Raw genomic sequence first — 17,718 nt, forward strand, 5'->3', positions numbered from 1 at the left:
CCGCTAAGCATTTCGCCTGGCGTGCTAATGTTTCTGCCAGCCCATCACCTTCTCTTGTTTCTTAGACTGGAAAGTTCCTCACAGATTGCACCATCTCAATGTGCACTGACTGACCTCTTGACCAACATGTTGGTGTGCCTCAAGATTCAGAAAGGAAAAAAATGTTCCCACATTAGGACAGTAGTGCTGCTACACACATGGACATCCTAAACTGCATCAAAAAGAAGGTACCCTACCTATTAATAAGGAGTTGCTCTCCATATACAGGCGCAGGAGTGGCTGTGTGGTAAGTAGCTTGTTTACCAACCACATGGTTCCGGGTTCAGTCCACTGCATGGCACCTTGGGCAACTGTCTTCTACTATAGCCTCGGGCCGACCAAAGCTGTGTGAGTGGATTTGGTAGACGGAAACTGAAAGAAGCCCGTCGTATAATGTATATATATATATATATATATATATATATATATGTGTGTGTGTATGTGTGTGTGTGTGTGTGTGTGTGTTTGTGTGTGTCTGTGTTTGTCCCCCTAGCATTGCTTGACAACCGATGCTGGTGTGTTTATGTCCCCGTCACTTAGCGGTTCGGCAAAAGAGACCGATAGAATAAGTACTGGGCTTACAAAAGAATAAGTCCCGGGTTCGAGTTGCTCGATTAAAGGCGGTGCTCCAGCATGGCCGCAGTCAAATGACTGAAACAAGTAAAAGAGTGAAAAGAGTAATACACACCAACATTTAAATCACAGAAATGCTTTCCTCATGTGGCTTTTTATATCACAACTATAGTAGCCTCTGTCCCTCAGAACTAAGTGATTGCATACCTCCACACTCTATACTAGTCCACTCAACGTACCTGTCTCTCCTGCTATCACCACCCTTTCTTCCCTCCCCCTCCTCACAAAGTTCTACACTGACCACTAATCTGAATCCTTTCTTACCAGAATGTCAGTTCCCTAGAATTCTCCCCTTCCTCCACCACGTTTCTCATACACACACGGAACTTTCAGGCTTATAAGATGAACAGCAGTTACGTCAATTGCTACAGTCTCTGAGGTCCTGTGAAGGTTATGGTTGTAGTGCTATCCTTTTAACCGTTAATAAACGATTAGAAAGTACTTGCGAGCCATTATATATTTTTGTCATATGCATTTATGTTTAAAACTAAAATAACATTGATTGCTTAAATTTTTACAAGCTTGATTTGTTTTCTGAAGCAATTAGAATAGTCTGGCATTGAAGTTGTACTTTCACTTTCCTATCTGTATTACACTGTATATCTTTCTATATTTTTTTCCTTCTGGTATTGATTCTTCTAAATTAATGTTCTGTTTTGTTGGTTGCTATTTCCACAAGTCTGGCCTGACAATTATGTTTTATACATTTCTCATTGTCCTCTAATCTGGGAAATGTTGTTGTAAATCTTATAAACAGTTGTACGTTGTCTAACCTTTATAGCCTTCATTCCATAAACATTCCATAAACCATTATTACTTAAATATTCTGTCTGGTGATGGGACTTGAAATTTATAAGATAGTACACATTGTGCCATTGAGAACTTAATTTGCTCTAAAATTCAGTGATGGACTAATTGTGTAGTGTATTGTTGGAATGTTATTTTAATGAGTGTTCATTAAAAATTTTAATATCCGATAAAGAGTTAAACATTGATTACACTGGTGGTAAAATATTTTCTTATTTTTGAGTTGCCCTAAATATTTTTGCTTTTACAACACCTACTTTGTTAGTAATACCACACCATTATTTGCATAGATAGATAGCTTTAGGCTTAATTGATTGGTATTCTCCCATAGTTAATAAGTCTATAAAAAAATTCTTTACAGTTATGTTTATTACTGTCCAGCTTCTCTGCAAGGTTTTTCTAAGATTTAATTTAACCTCTGTTTTACTAAAATGAAAATGCACTGCTTATGTCTTTGAATTAACTTTGCAATTAATCAAGAATTTTGAGGCATTTAGTAAAATAGCTAACTTTTTTTTTTATTATTAACCCTTTCGTTACTGTATTTATTTTCAGATGCTCTGTGTTTCTTTCAATCATTTTAAATATAACAAAGAATTTAGTGAAATAACTTAGTTATCATTAAGCTAGTGTTTGGAACATAAACTGTGACTAAGTTTGGTGGAAGATTTTAATTCAAAACGTATGAAAACAAGATATTTGTACTACAGAGCCAGAGCAGGTTTCAGCCGGGTTAGTAACGAAAGGGTTAAACCAACATTTGGAACATAAATGTTCTGACATAAAATGATGGAAGGTTTTTTTTTATATAAATAAAAACACTTCAAAGCAGTTGGTTTTATATCACAGAACCAGAGATGTCTCAGGCAGATTACCCCTTTCTCTAGTTATACTTGGCCCTAAAATCATTGTCAATTTATAATAATTTTCCCATACATCTTATGTTCAGTTTGTTGTCTTACACATAGTTTTTTTCAGACAAGTATGGTTCTGCTTGATAAATAAGTTTTCTTTTTTGGCAAAGTGTAACTTCCCAACCATAAATTAGGTAGGGGAAATTGTTAACTAGGCAAACAACAACAGCAAATAAAGTTGTGTGTCTTGTTCAGGGACATATTAAAATGTAGTAAAATTTGAACCTGTGATCATATGGTCACTTTTCTGGCATTTTGGCCACAGAGCAGTTCTGTTTTACTTTCTCATTCCATTTCCAAAACAGTACTCTTGTTTCTGCTGCAGATATAATAGCTGATATGCAACATTTAATTTACACTACACACACGTTTGTTATCACTGTTTTATCATCCATCTTCTACTGTTTGATAGCTTTTCAATTTTCATGTGATTTGTTCTTCAAATGTATCTTTTATATGGAATGATGATTTTTTTTTCATCATCAAAAGAAGTTTTCTTGATGAATTATATATCTTTAATATATTTCTCTATCAATTCATATTTTGATGGATGTATTTCTCTACTGTCTCAACATACATGAATCCTTTATATACTTCAAAACCAAATTACACTTCATCATATTATATTCACTTCCTTCATTATCAGATGTTGCCAATTTTTTTTTTATGTAGATTTTAATGTCATAAGGAATAATGTATCTAATCCTGTTAGATTTTATTCAAGAAAGTTTTGTCATAAGATGTTCCATTAATTTCATTTGAAGAACTGAACTTGCATTATTAATTTGACTTCTATAACTTCTGAAGTCTACTTATCACTCCAAGACAGTTATTACCATTCATTGTAGTATTGTTATATTTACTGAAGCTTCTGTGTTCACTCTTTGAAGAAAGGCACTTTCCTCATTTCAGTTGCTTTACGTAATATCACAACTAAAATTTTAGTTGCCTTAGATATTTTCAGTTAGTTTAATGTGGGTCTGAGTTTCCAGATTTGAACTTCTCTTAAACATAAACCACACTCATTAAAACCCTGCAAAGAACATAAATCATATCTATACTGAGTTTTCCAAATGTACCTATGAGGTGATGTCTTTTACTTCAAAAGTTTAAAATTTTAGGATGTGAAATTATACACTCAGAAAGTAAATCAGAATAGTACCAATACATACCTTGGTTTTCTTCTAATTTAATATTTTCATTTATTTATGTATTAAAAATATTGTTTTTTTTCAAAATTCAAATGCACAATCAAAAACATATAAAAGAAAAAAGATAATGTAGGATATTCATGCTTTTTTTTACGTATATTATGAAATGGGAATAGATGAAAGCTCGTCTCACATTCAGATTATTAGGAGTATATCTCTTACCTTACAGTGCTTGGTAAAAAGAGTAAGAATGGGATTTATTGAAGAATGATATTTTTTCTTTAATGGACTAGGGTCACTCAAAGATAATATTTGTATTTATTAGATGAGAAAGTATGGTTAGTTATATGAGATAAAAAGGAATATGTACTATATTTACTCCTAGCTGGTAACTATTTCGTTCTTTCTTGTCTCCTTCTGAAATGCTAATATTCTCATTTAGTACAAATGATGAATAATATTGTTTGTGAAAATAAGGGCTGAAACCGGTATGCAAAAGTAATGTAACAAGTAGTAAAACAAAACAGAATATAACATGAAAGAAAATATTTATTGAGTATCATTAAACATTTAACATTTATAATAGAAATTTAATGTTTACAAATTCTATGTGTGTGTGGGTGTGTGTGAAAGAGAGAGAGTGAGAGTGTGTGTGTGTGTGTGTGTATGCATACATGTGTGTGTGAGAGTATGAATATAAATTCAAACTTGTGTTTGTGTAAATACTCTCGGCTTTGAGAAAGTGACCTTTTGCTTTTCTTTAAAAAAACTTGAATCAGGAACTTGAATGGGCTTACTTTCTTGAAAGTAGTGTTGCTCACTGAGAGGTCTCTCCATGCTTTGTTGCGAATAAAATGTACTGGATCTGGAGACCTTGTTACCACTGCATGTTTGAGTGAGGAAAACTTTTGTAGATTTCTTTGTCCAGATGTTGATACGTTTACAGAAATAAATGTATATGAATAGTTTTAAGCTGTGATATCCATACTGGAACATTTGACAAATTGCGTCAGCTAGTTTAAGTTTAGCACCAAGATTTTGTGTATATGGCAGGAGTCCGTAAACAACACAATGATGAATTACTGTCAGGCCTACTTTAGGGAGTGTACATACAATGTAAATAATAGCTATGACTATAACAATATAGCACATTTCATGAAAAGATTCAATATCCATATAGTACTTCTTTAACACTGGTTCCATACCTTTTGCACTGCTTATGTTTGCATGCAGAATCATAGCAATCATGGTTACTAGCAGACATATTACCAAGAGTGGAATAACATCTTTTATGAAGATGTCAAGGTAGTGCCATATCTGATCTTTGAAGACATCTGAAAGTTCATCCATATTGATGCATACTTTCCTCTGTAAGATGCTGGAGCCTTGTTTACTGACAAGTGCATGGGTCCAGAAGTAATGAATGTTAATTCCAATCAGCATGACTGTTATAAATAGAATGATAGCACGTGCATGTTCCCTGGTGCATGATTTGTATTTAAAAATTGGAGACTTTATAGAGATTAAACATTCTCCTGTGATAGCGACCACGAGCCAGGCGGAAAAATGGAAAATAAAATTGTAGAAAAATAGATAAACCTGGCACATTGCATCTGTGCTTGTCATAATAACTATGTTGAGATCAATGTTAGTGAGCTGTTTGTACCACCTGTTTCCACAGTCCAGATAGAGAATAAGTAGATCGACGATAGCCAAAACACTGAGGTAAATACAGCTAGACCAGACTCGAGCACTCATTTTATGCATCATCACTAACGACATAATATTTCCAATCGTGCCACACAGCAGGAATATAGGATTTAGGTACTTGTACATTGTCTGTATGATGGTTTCCTCCATGCCCATTATATGACTGCTGTTTTTAGCAAACAGCAGTTCCTCTTTTAGAGTAGGCATGATTAAATATTTGGTATCTGAAATGTAATAGAACAGTAAATTGGAGTAAAACTGCAACATATTGTATTAGAAATGCTTAAAGTTTTCAATATTATAAAAGAACATAAAGCACAGATAAACATAATTTTATCATATTTACTTGCCTGTATACTTGCCCTTTGAAAAAAAAGAAAAAAAAAAAGAATTTAGTGAAAGTAAGTCTTGTAGCATCTTGTGTTATAGTGATACCACTGTGTCCACAACTGTGAACTGTATAATCTTGAGGTACAGATTTACAGCCAGATGGTCTGGATCATTGAGATGTAAGTGTCTTTAGCTGAATGAATTTTCACTGAAATTGCTTGAGCATAGACATGTAATATACAACAGATTAAAAATGTCTAGTTTTTACAGGTTACATTCAATAAATCAATAAAACCTGACAAAACTCAAAATCATGGCAAACATTTTAACATTGTTTTCTTCATGAAAATGTTTACTGCTTTCTTGTGAGACTATGGTTATGGAATTTCTGAATATTGATTTCTTTTGCTCAGAATTAATTTTTTTGGCTGGGCAATTATAGTTAGTTAACTCACATTACTTGTAGTAGTATAGGCAGCTGAACACATTAATCGTGTGTATAATACAAACCCTTGTGTGATTTGAACTCAGAACAGTTGGGAACCAAACTAACAGCAGTAAGCATCTAGTCTAGTGTTTGGTAGCATTGGTTATCCCTATTGCCAATGATATTTCTGAATATTAAAAGATGTAATTATGATTGTTTTTACTAGTCATTTATTTCATAAATAGGAATAATTTTAAGGTAACAATTTCCAAGTAGAGTATGAATGTTAATTTTTATAAATGACCCATAAATCTTTACTCTATAAGAATCCCCATATTTGAATATCTGAAGTTGAACAACTTCTAATGATAGCATCATTTCTACCTGTTAATTATTTTCTCATTATCAGAATGATTCTGCGCAGTTCTGCACTTATTTTCATAAACCTTTAAGCCCAGTGGAAAAATATGCTTTGTTTACAAAATTACATGCATTTTGTGTGTGTGTGTGTGTGTGTGTGTGTGTCGTGTGTAGTGTGTGTGCGCATGTGGGTGCATTTGCACAATCTTTTGAGGTCAGTTATACAAGCACAGGTTTGTCTAGTCTTTGTTACAAAAAGATATTAAGTCATATAAAGATATCATTAATTTTCTCCAAGAAATGTCTTGGGTGAGAGTAATATTCTTTCTAGTGAGACATGTTTTGTACAAAATTCTCATAATGATAATCTGTTATAATTATAGATACAGGTGATGATACATGTTTATATAGTTGTTAGCCAAAATCATTGAAGTCTAAGGTATCACGATTGATTGAGTGGTCTAAAGCTGTTAATAAATAAGAGATAAATTTGTCTATAAAGCAGCTGCTAGTTTATCTTAGATTAATATTCTAGATAGGTGTGTATCATCTTAGCAATTAGAGTGAGGTAAGAAATGTAATCTGCCTCATCAAACAAAGCAACTTCAGTGTCTTTGGAGAATTTTTAACTCCTCTAAGCCGCATATTTGTAAGGTTATAAGAACTTGTACACATTCTTCATACTTTTGGCACCTGTTATTACTTGAATCAGTAGGAAGTATATTATATTATGTTGTTTAACTTATTATAGGAAATAAATATTAGTTCCAAAATTCTGTATTAGATTACAAAGCTGTGATATATTTTATTTCAATTATTCCTCAAAGTGTGTAATTAATTGATTAAAATATTTGCTAAACCATTTATTTATTTATTTCAAGCATAATGGAAATTAGTCAGTTAGACTTTAGTTTTGCTTGACTAATTGTATTCATTATCTCACATCATTAAGTAATTAGCATTATTAAATGTCACTGTGACATTCTTGTCTTACTTTTGGTTTATCTCTGAGCTGGTGTTTAGTTGGATTAGAACTGGGAAATTCAGTTTACTTTATCAAACATGGATAGAAGAATTATAAACCAGATGCCAGCGCTGCCCCGACTGGCATCTGTGCCGGTGGCACATAAAAAGCACCATCCGAACGTGGCCGTTGCCAGCGCCGCCTTGGCTGGCTTCCGTGCCGGTGGCACGTTAACAGCACCAACCAATCGGGGCCGATGCCAGACTCCCCTGGCACCTGTGCCGGTGGTACGTAAAAAGCACCCACTACACTCGCGGAGTAGTTGGCATTAGGAAGGGCATCCAGCTGTAGAAACTCTGCCAGATCAGACTGGAGCCTGGTGCAGCCCCTGGCTTCCCAGACCCCGGTCGAACCGTCCAACCCATGCTAGCGCAGAAAACGGACGTTAAACGATGATGATGATGATGATGATGATTCAAGGTAGTCTTTACATGGAAATATTCATGGCTGCCTTTCAGTTGCATTTGTTTGGAAATTACTTCAAAATGGCAGAAATAAATTTACTCTTACAATACTTGGCCTCTTTGTGCTGACTTCCTAAATCTGTTTTAACCCTTTAGCATTTAAACCAGCCATATCCAGCCAAAAATATTCCTATACATCACTGTTTTATGTTCAAACTGGCCAGATCTGGTCTCTCACACCAACCCTACAATATTGTTTTAAAAATTAACAGCTACCTCATCAAAATCTCATAGCTACAAGATAATGCAAGATTAATTCAAAACAATGTGGATGAAAAAGGATTAACTTTGGCAGAATAATGCGAACACTAAAGGGTTAAAGTCTACAATAAGAGAAATGTGAAAAGAAAGTCGAATCACTCGAATTTTAAGTTGGTAATGCTTACTTTAAGGTTTATAGTTTTACCTATATAAATTTTCTGTAAAAGTGTCTGTACTTTTCTTGTACATGCATGTACACATGCGTACACACACACACACACACACACACACACACACTTATTGATTGTGTGTAGGAATTGTTAAATTTGCTGTGTTTGAATTCATCGACAGCATTTCAAATTATTCTAGGTAAGCTGATTGTGAAATTGATACATTAATTCAATTGTAGGTATCTTCTTAACAACTACATCAGTGATTTAAATAATGGTGTCTTCTTTTTCTGATATGATTATGGTAGAACCATAGTGATTGGAGAGTATGAATAGGTGAACTCACTGAAAATAATTCTCATATGTTCAAAAGCTGTGTATTTAATAAATATCATAGAAATTAATTATTACAGTTTAAAGAATTGTCACACTAGTATTCTTGACTATGCAGATACCATTTGAAAAATCTGTCTACATTTCCTAATGAAGGCCTACTTTAGATTTCATAAATTCTATAGAATCTTATTTTTGAATCATGAACATTTTTGTATTGTAACCAATTATGTTGTATTCAGATTAACTAATTTTAGCGAAATGGAAGTTAAGTTTAGTGACTTTACAAAGCATTATTTGGTTTTTCTAATAAATTAGACTATTGATGGAGTTATCAACATGAGACGTGTTTGAAATTTCTACATTGTAACAGGTGTGTTGACTTCACCGAGCTGAACATAATTGTAAATATTCTCGTTTATTGATATTCGGTAAAAATTTTGTTTCATTTTGAGGGGATGCTATAGAAATCAGTATTCATTTCTAAAGAGCCTGTGTGTTTTAGGATTCACTCTTGTTTAACCACAAACATTATTCTAGCTTCTTGTTTGATTTTACAACTTAATTAATCATTGTTATAATGTATTAATTTATGAAAAGGTATTTTACTTGTTTATATACAGGTTTTGTATTTTAATCAAAATTGATATTATTATTATTATTATTATTATTATTATTATTATTATTATTATTATTATTATTATTATTTATAAATTCTAGTGTCATTGAGTGTATCAGTACATTGTGTTTTAGTATTTCTGTCTTTTAGTATTCTGATGGAAATTTGTTTCTAGTTATAGATGAAGTGTACTGTGGCAAACTATCATTGTGTAATTCTTGTCTGTCTTCTCTGTAGAAGCAATTTTTCAATATTTGCCCAATGTCCTGAATAATATTTGTTGATAGAAAAAAAACCCAAACGAACAAACAAACAAAAGCTTGTTAAAATAGTTATAATACACAACTTTTTGACTGAAAAATTATGCACACAGTATCGTCCCTGTCATTTAGCTCTCCTATTATACTTGACAACAATAAAGGTGACATCGTAAAGATAATATGTTCTTGTTAGAATACTGTATTTCCTGAAGTTTAACATTTAGCTTGGTGGTATGTTATGTCAAGATAGAATCCGTCCCTGTCATCTGATGAATGAGTGATGTATAAGAAATAACTTGTTAAATTTACATATTTTATTTAAATTACTGCCCTTGTCATAGCCATTGTGTACTGAACTACCAGACAGATTGATGACATTATAAATATTTCCTAGACATTTTGCTGTGATACTTTCTAATTTGAAAGCTAAGGCTGTTTAATTATAAAGAGTTTGTTGTTGTTTAGCTCCAGATTAGCTCTCATTGAGTAGATTTCAGTGGTTCTCTGAACTTTCATGGGGGAAAAACATTTCCACAAAGTATTAACTGAGATTTAGAATTTCATGCAATATTAAATGTAAGTAAAAAAAAAAGATCTAAAATTTGTTATTATTCTCTAAGAAAGCATATTTAATTTTATGCTTTTAATAATTTAGCATTTAAACTGACCATGTCCGGCCAAAGTATGCTTCCTGTTTTATGTTCAAACTGCCCTGATCTAACTTCTCACACCTAACCTACAATGCCATTCTAAAAGCAAGATATTAACACCATCCAAATTTTAAAATTATGGAACATGATTAATTCAAAACAATATGAATAAATGAACTTCACATATGACAGAGTAATTTGAACGCTAAAGGGTTAAACACATTTTGAGGAGATGTGCCTGAAAAGGTTCACCAGACATCGAGTGGGTGAGTGTGGTGGTGGTGGTGGTGGTGGTAATGGTAGTGGTGGTGGTGGGGGCATGGCACGAATAAAAGATGTTAAGAGCTCTAGGTTGACTCACTGTTCATTTCTCTACTTGGTTCAATCAGTTTATGTAGAAGCAGGAAAGGTTTCCTGTTGGGAGTAATTAACTTTTGGAATGAACATTGGTTGCAAAATCTATGCATCCATTTTTACTACATTTTTAAATATAATTTTTTTTCTGTACTAGATTTGAAAAAAATTTAAACAAAAATAGCCTCCTTTGTTAAACAAAATCTTATTTTCATACTGTGTGAACAGTTAAAACATTTAAAGGCAAAATATTTTTTTTCTTGGTTTTAGACTGTGAAGTTGTAATAATTTCTTATTTTCGTTTGTGTGTGTGTATGTATGTGTGTGTGTGTGTGTGTGTGTGTGGTGTGTGTGTGTGTGTGTGTGTGTTTGCACGTGTGTGCATGTGTGTTGAAAGGAAGATGGAGGAGAAATGACTTTAAAGCATTTGAATTCACATTTTAATGAAAGATGTTATTGCAACAACCATATATTAAATAGTTTGTGTTTACATGTATGAAGTGTGTAGCGTGTGCACCCACACGTGCACTGATTGTTGTTGGCTGTCGTAATTGTTCAGTAAGAGGTATCAGCAGCCTGGTGTTAGTTCTCTGACAGTTCTGTCTCACTTCCATAGTTTTGTGCATTCAGAAAACACAAAAGCAATGTCAGAATTGCCACGTCTTCCAAATCCCCTTCCTATTTTCATTATGAAATCAATGAAACTGATCACCACTTGGTGAGTGGCTTCATTATTTCAAGAAATATATTCTTAATCTTGGGAAATAGATTATCATGATGTACAATTATCTAGACACAAAATCTGCACACAATAGCGCATGCACATGTGCACACAAACACACACACGGTTATGTGTCTGTGTATGCAGTCACACATGCATGAGCATGTGTATATATATATGTGTGTGTGTGTGTGTGTGTGTATGCATTTATGTAAATGTGATACTTGTTAGTGACTGTCAAGTGGAATGGCAAGATGTTTTCAAGAAAATTGAGAACAAATCCTTGCAGAGATTAATAATCTGTGAAGAGGATAACCTTATCTTTCAGGCAGTAGTCAGCTGTGGGTACATGTAATCAAATTGACCATCTATTCATAATTTCTTGAGATAAATTATTTTTTTCCTTGAGATTTGCTAACAATTGCCAATGGATTCAGTGTTTTCTGTTTCTAACTCAGACAGACATTTCAGTAAACTAAGAATTCACCATGTATGATGATCACCCTCCCCCAATTTAATCATCCAAATTCATGCCTTTGATTGCTTTCAAGGATTTTTTTTCATAGCTATTTACAATTCTAATTATTCTGTTTATCCTTTTTCAAAAATGTACTAAACCAGCTAATTTTTTTTTAAACTGGCCAGTTCTGACCTCTGACACCTATCCTACTATGTCATTCTAAAAATTAAGTCACACTTTTAAAACCTCAAAGCTACAAGATAATGCATGATTGAGTTAAAGCAATGTGATTAAATGAGCACCACATGTGACAGAGTAATTTGAATGCAATAGGGTTAAACATACAAAAATAGGGATCTGTAAGTAAGGTAACCTGTACTATGTTGGTGTGGTCATAAAAAGGAACAACGCATATACTATAGTTATCCTCTATATGTAAAAGTAACAGAATAAAAGTATAGATAACTTACACTATAAAATTTTCAAATTTTATTCACTTCACCTGTGTATTTATGTAATTTTCCATTATGGCCAAATTGCCATTATTTTGAAAAGTAATTGCCTAATTAGCCTTCTGCATTTTGGGTCCACATTTAACTTTCGTGTAGCATTGTAATTCAAACACAAGCATCATACAATCTACTCTTTATTCTGAGGAAGAAGCCCTTTATTGCTAGAAGAGGTGACAGTTCCCTTAACTTATGGCTCCTATAGTTTTGGAACAACCTCCTCTATGTCTAATTATGTCACCCAGGTAACATATCCTTTCAACTACTTTTAGTGAGCCATCCAGACATTTTGGAGAATTTATTTCTAACGTGCTCTGAGTTTCTATTTCTCCGGTACATCTGCTACATACAAAACCTATTTTCTTTGTCAGCCTGCTTGTTATTCCACATCATTTGTGCTTCCATAACTGTAACTGGGTATAGCATATAGAATTCCTACCTATGTTTTTTTTGCATATTTAGGGTCCTATTGTCTTTCCTGCTTTCAACAGTCTTAGTATTTACTAAGTTTACTGTGAGGTTCTTTGATTCTAGGTTTTATTTTCATGTCTGGAATTTCTTTAATTCTACTTTAGATTCAGCCATAAGAGCTGGGTCATCAGCCTAAATTAGCTTTCATGGACAGCTGATCTTGACCTCATCCATAGTGGCTTATGGGAGTATGATGAATAGGAGAGAGCTGATATAATATAATATCATCATCATCATCATCGTCATTGCTTTAACATCAACTTTTCCATGTTTGCATGTGTCAGATGAGAGTTTGGGTCAGGCAGAATTTTCTTTAGTTAGTTGTTCCTGGTACCAACCTTATCTATCCTTAAATCCTTAAAAATGTTTTAGCCTGAAGGCCGTCACATTATATATCATCATCATCATCATCATCGTTTAGCGTCCGCTTTCCATGCTGGCATGGGTTGGACGGTGCAACTGGGGTCTGGGAAGCCAGAAGGCTGCACCAGGCCCAGTCTGATCTGGCAGTGTTTCTACAGCTGGATGCCCTTCCTAACACCAACTACTCCATGAGTGTAGTGGGTGCTTTTTACATGCCACCTGCACAGGTGCCAGACAAGTCTGGCAAAGGGCCACGGTCGGATGATGCTTTTTACGTGCCACCGGCACGGGGGCCAGTCAGGGCGGCACATCCGTTATATTATATCACATACACAGAGGCACAATATGGCTGAATGGTTAAGATGTTTGCGTCATAACTACAAGTTCCTAGGTTCAATCTCACTGTATGCCTTCTTGAACAAACATAATTTTATTGAATGAAGCCTTGGGTCAACTTATACCTTATGAGTGAAATTGGGCAGAGAGGAAACTGTATAGAAGCTTGTGTAGAAACTTGTTTATTATTGTCTCTGTGTGAGGGTCGGTCATACGGAGACATGTGTCTGCGAAATGTACAAGCACCCAGTCTTCTGGTGTAGTAATCCTGAATGGAGGGTGACTCAGAGTGTGTCAGCCTGTCTAACCAATGCCAATTTAGAAAGTGAAAGTAAAATGACGACAAATTACACACACACTCACACACACACAAAGAGAAATAAACATGTTGGTGGAAGAAGGTTGTAATATCCACAGTGAAGAGAGAAAACGAATAACATCTTATAACTAGATATACATACAATCTCTCTCTCTCTCTCTCACACACACACGTGTGTGTGGAGTGTGTATGTGAATATTATTATACATTATAGTACATTATAGACATTTGATGACATAGATGTTGGACACTTAGATGATAGCAGAGTAATATCATAAGATAATAGAGATGTAATAGTCACTTTCTGAGAGTTGAAATTCACAAAAACGTCTTTTGCAGATGACAATCGCTTGTATCAAGGTGCATGCATGAAATCATGTGAAATTTTTTTCAAAATATAATTTTTGATCATTAAATAAATAAATAAATAAATAAATAGATGAATAAGTGAATGAATTTTTTGTGGTCACCTTCATCCTACTACCTCGTCCCCATTTCTAATATCTATAATATTATTCCCCTTCAATCAATGCATGCAGTACTACACGGTGGATTGAAATCGAAGATGTAATCTCTAATACACTCAACAGTAATATTATTTGTGAGACAAGTGAGTGAAAAACTATGAAATCAAATCAAGGAAGTAATCTATTATTGTACAACATTTATCCTATATTAAATGCAATTTCAAAAGAAATTGTTTTCTATGCTACTCTATAAACTCGGAGCAATCTTATAGTTTTTCAAATTAGACACGGAAATTCCTTGGGCACTGCTACCTATATTTCTCTCTCACTGTCTTTCCTCCTTCTCTCTCTCTTTCTGTGCGTGTGTGTGTGCACGCACACGCACATATATGTATATATGCATGCACATATGTGTGCACATATATATATATGTATATACACACATATGATGCTATATTTGAAATAAAAGAGAGGGAGGGTGTCTGCGGGGAATGAAAAATCTAATGTATACTTGAACATAAAATTTCGTGTGTGTGTATGTATGCTTGCGTGTGTGTACATATAAATTAGTATACATGTATATAAATTTACTATATTAAAAAAAAACCCAAAAACTGGCACTCCATCTGTTATGATGATGAGAGTTCCAGTTCATCTGATCAATGGAATAGCTTGCTTGTGACTGAGCACATATATATATATATATATATATATATATATATATATATACACATACACATACAGGGTTGGCCAAAAGTCACCTAAGAGTAAATCAAAACCATTTAATTCCAACTGAATGAGACTTCATTAATAAACAGACAAATGTTGAAAAAACGGTGATGTTTAACCCACACACACACACACACACATACACATGCACACACACACACACACACGCACACTCAAACACAAACAAATAAAGGAGTAAATATATTGGCATGTATATAGAATAGCTTCCTTCTATCTTCGTCATGTTACCTTGAATATATTTACCTCTTTCGGAATACTAAGTACCCCAGTTACTCCCCCCTTTATCAAACATCCTCTCATCACACTCATTCATACCTACATTACTCATACCCCTCAGCTTGTAAAGAGGTTGGTGAACAAGCAGGGGCATAAGGTTGTGAGGTTTCTTTAGTCATGTTAAAGATATGGCTATGTTTTTTTTTAACACTGGTATCAAGAAAAATGCACCCACTACACTGAATTGTGCTGTTGTGAGGACTCTTTGGACCTTTCAAGAACATGATACCTTTTTAATGTGGGTGCTATTAAAAAACTCAGTAGTGTTAACGAAGACTCTAGAGATTGTCTTGTTCCCAGCAAGACTGAAGAATCCGCTCAACTACCTGATTTACCAACTACTTTACACGCTGTAAAACCACAATGTCATGTAAAAAGCACTGGTGCTTGTATCATGTAAAAAGCACTGGTTCTGGTACCATGTAAAAAGCACCAATGCTGGTGCCACATAAGAAGCACCAATGCTGGTACCATGTAAAAAGCACTGGTGCTGGTACCATGTAAAAAGCACTGGTGCTGATGCCACATAAAAAGCATTGGGGATAATGCCATGTAAAAAAACACTGGTGATAGTCCCATGTAAAAGGTGCTGGTTCTGGTATTACAGAAAAAGTATTGGTGATGGTGCTATGTAAAAAGACAATGGAGCAAAGTGCAGCCCCTGGCCTTGCCAGCTCCTGTCAAATTGTCCAACCCATACCAGTATGGAAAGTGGACATTGAGTAATGATGACTGCATGTTTTTGTTTTTCATGGCAACAGCACTAGAGAGGTCACTTTGTAACTTACAAGACCAATGGGTTGGACTGTTTGGCAGGATCCAGAAAGTCCAAAGATTGTATCTTATTCCAATTTCTGTTTTGGCATGGTTTCTACCACAGGCGACCCTTCTTAATGCCAACCACTTTACACTGTGTACTGAGGGCTTTTTCTTGCACCAGTTGGCATGCAACCTGTAAGACTAAAATCCCCTAAAATCATGAGTAGGGGCTATAATAGAAAGAAAGAGAGAGAAAGGTGGCTTTATGCTATGGAATGATGGTAGAGGTGAGGGGATAAAGGAGAGGTGATTACTGACAGAGGAGTTACCCTGGCATTGCAAACATCCTCCTATCCCGTGTTTCAGGATTTGTCTGGTTCTTTGTGGCTTATAGCCCCCAATATACACAGTACTTAATTATTTCTTTACTACCCACAAGGGGCTAAACACAGAGGGGACAAACAAGGACAGATATCGACCCCAGTGCGTAACTGGTATTTAATTTATCGACCCAGAAAGGATGAAAGGCAAAGTCGACCTCGGTGGAATTTGAACTCAGAACGTAACAGCAGACGAAATACAGCTACGCATTTCGCCCAGCGTGCTAACGGTTCTGCCAGCTCGCCACCTTATACACAGTACTTATACACAGTACTTAATATCTCCTTATCTATACCCTTCTGGTTCCATTGTAACTTTATTTGCTTCTTGTCTCGTTCCTTGTCTCTTCTCTGTCTGGGCCAGAGTCTTCTACTGACTTCTTTTTCCCTCTGCTTTGTGATTATAACATCTTTGGACATTATACCTCTGACTACCCATGCTACAGTTGCTACTCACCCAACCACCCTTCTCTTTCTCCTCACTCTCATTGGCTCACATGTATTTCTTGAGTATTTGTTCATGCTGCATGTCTAAATTTTCCATATTTTAACGAACCATCTGATGATGCTATCTATAATTGATCTCATCGATTATAATTTCTAATTATTCATTGACCTTAATTATTGGTCACGGAAATGTTTGTAATGGAAATGGAATAGATTAAATACTAACAACTTACTTCCTGTTATTCTCTATGTGCATTTTGTACTACATAACAACCCTTTATTGTAAGCATTTTCCACTACTGAACTATGTAGCAGAGGGGGTTTAATGTAGATAGTATTCAGAGCGACAACCCCCTACAATAACTTGTCATGCACCTAACATGTCTATTTCCATTATATATTATATTATATTTATTTTGTGTGTATGTATATATATATATATAATATATATATATATATATATATATAATATATATATATATAATGCTTCCTCTCCTCTCAAAAGTCTTTTTTTGTTCTTTTTTTTGTCTTGCAAGGTACTTGGTGACCCTATCATTGCGAGTGGCACTTAAAGGCACCTAGTCCACACTGTAAAGTGGTTGGTGTTTGGAAGGGCATCCAACTGTAAAAAATCATGCCAAAACAGTTACAGAAGTCTGGTGCAGACTTCTGCCTTGCTAGCTCTTGTCAAACCGTTCCACCCAATCCAGCAGGGAATGTGGATGTTAAATGACGATGATGATGCTGATATATATATATATATATATATATATATATATATATATATATATATATGGTAGGCATAGAAGTGCTTGTGCCAGTGCCACATTAAAAACATGTAGCATACTCTTTAATGTGGTTGGCATTAGGAAGGGCATCTAGCAGACTGAGACCTGGTGTAGATCTCTGGCTGCCAGCTCTGAGTGGATTTGGTAGATGGAAACTGAAAGAAGCCCTGTCTCTTTCTTTGTGTCTGTCTTTGTCCCTCTTGACAGCTGGTGTTGTTTATGTTCC

The 17,718-nt window shown here is 34.7% G+C and overlaps 2 protein-coding genes across 7 annotated transcripts in view; one reads left to right on the forward strand and one right to left on the reverse strand.

The window, feature by feature from the left end:
- The window catches only part of LOC115210333 (RAB11-binding protein RELCH homolog), a 313,025-nt gene that overhangs the window by 193,653 nt on the left and 101,654 nt on the right, over nucleotides 1-17,718 (forward strand). The window lies entirely within an intron of this gene.
- The window catches only part of LOC115210334, a 62,494-nt gene that overhangs the window by 6,503 nt on the left and 38,273 nt on the right, over nucleotides 1-17,718 (reverse strand). Inside the window, exons 2-3 of one of the 4 annotated variants that reach the window (XR_004998923.1) lie at nucleotides 4,221-5,478; nucleotides 469-492 (exon numbers count right to left, since the gene is read on the reverse strand). Coding sequence is in view for 2 of the 4 variants with exons in the window: in XM_036502571.1 (XP_036358464.1) it covers nucleotides 4,247-5,478 (1,232 nt within the window). In the remaining 2 variants the exon portion in view is untranslated. Of the gene's footprint in view, nucleotides 1-464; nucleotides 493-4,075; nucleotides 5,479-17,718 lie in introns of those variants that run through there. The other 3 variants (XM_036502571.1, XR_004998922.1, XM_029778869.2) reach the window with 3 other exon arrangements.

Source organism: Octopus sinensis, linkage group LG4, assembly GCF_006345805.1.
Source record: "Octopus sinensis linkage group LG4, ASM634580v1, whole genome shotgun sequence".
In the NCBI taxonomy this organism is placed as follows: Eukaryota; Metazoa; Mollusca; class Cephalopoda; order Octopoda; family Octopodidae; genus Octopus; species Octopus sinensis.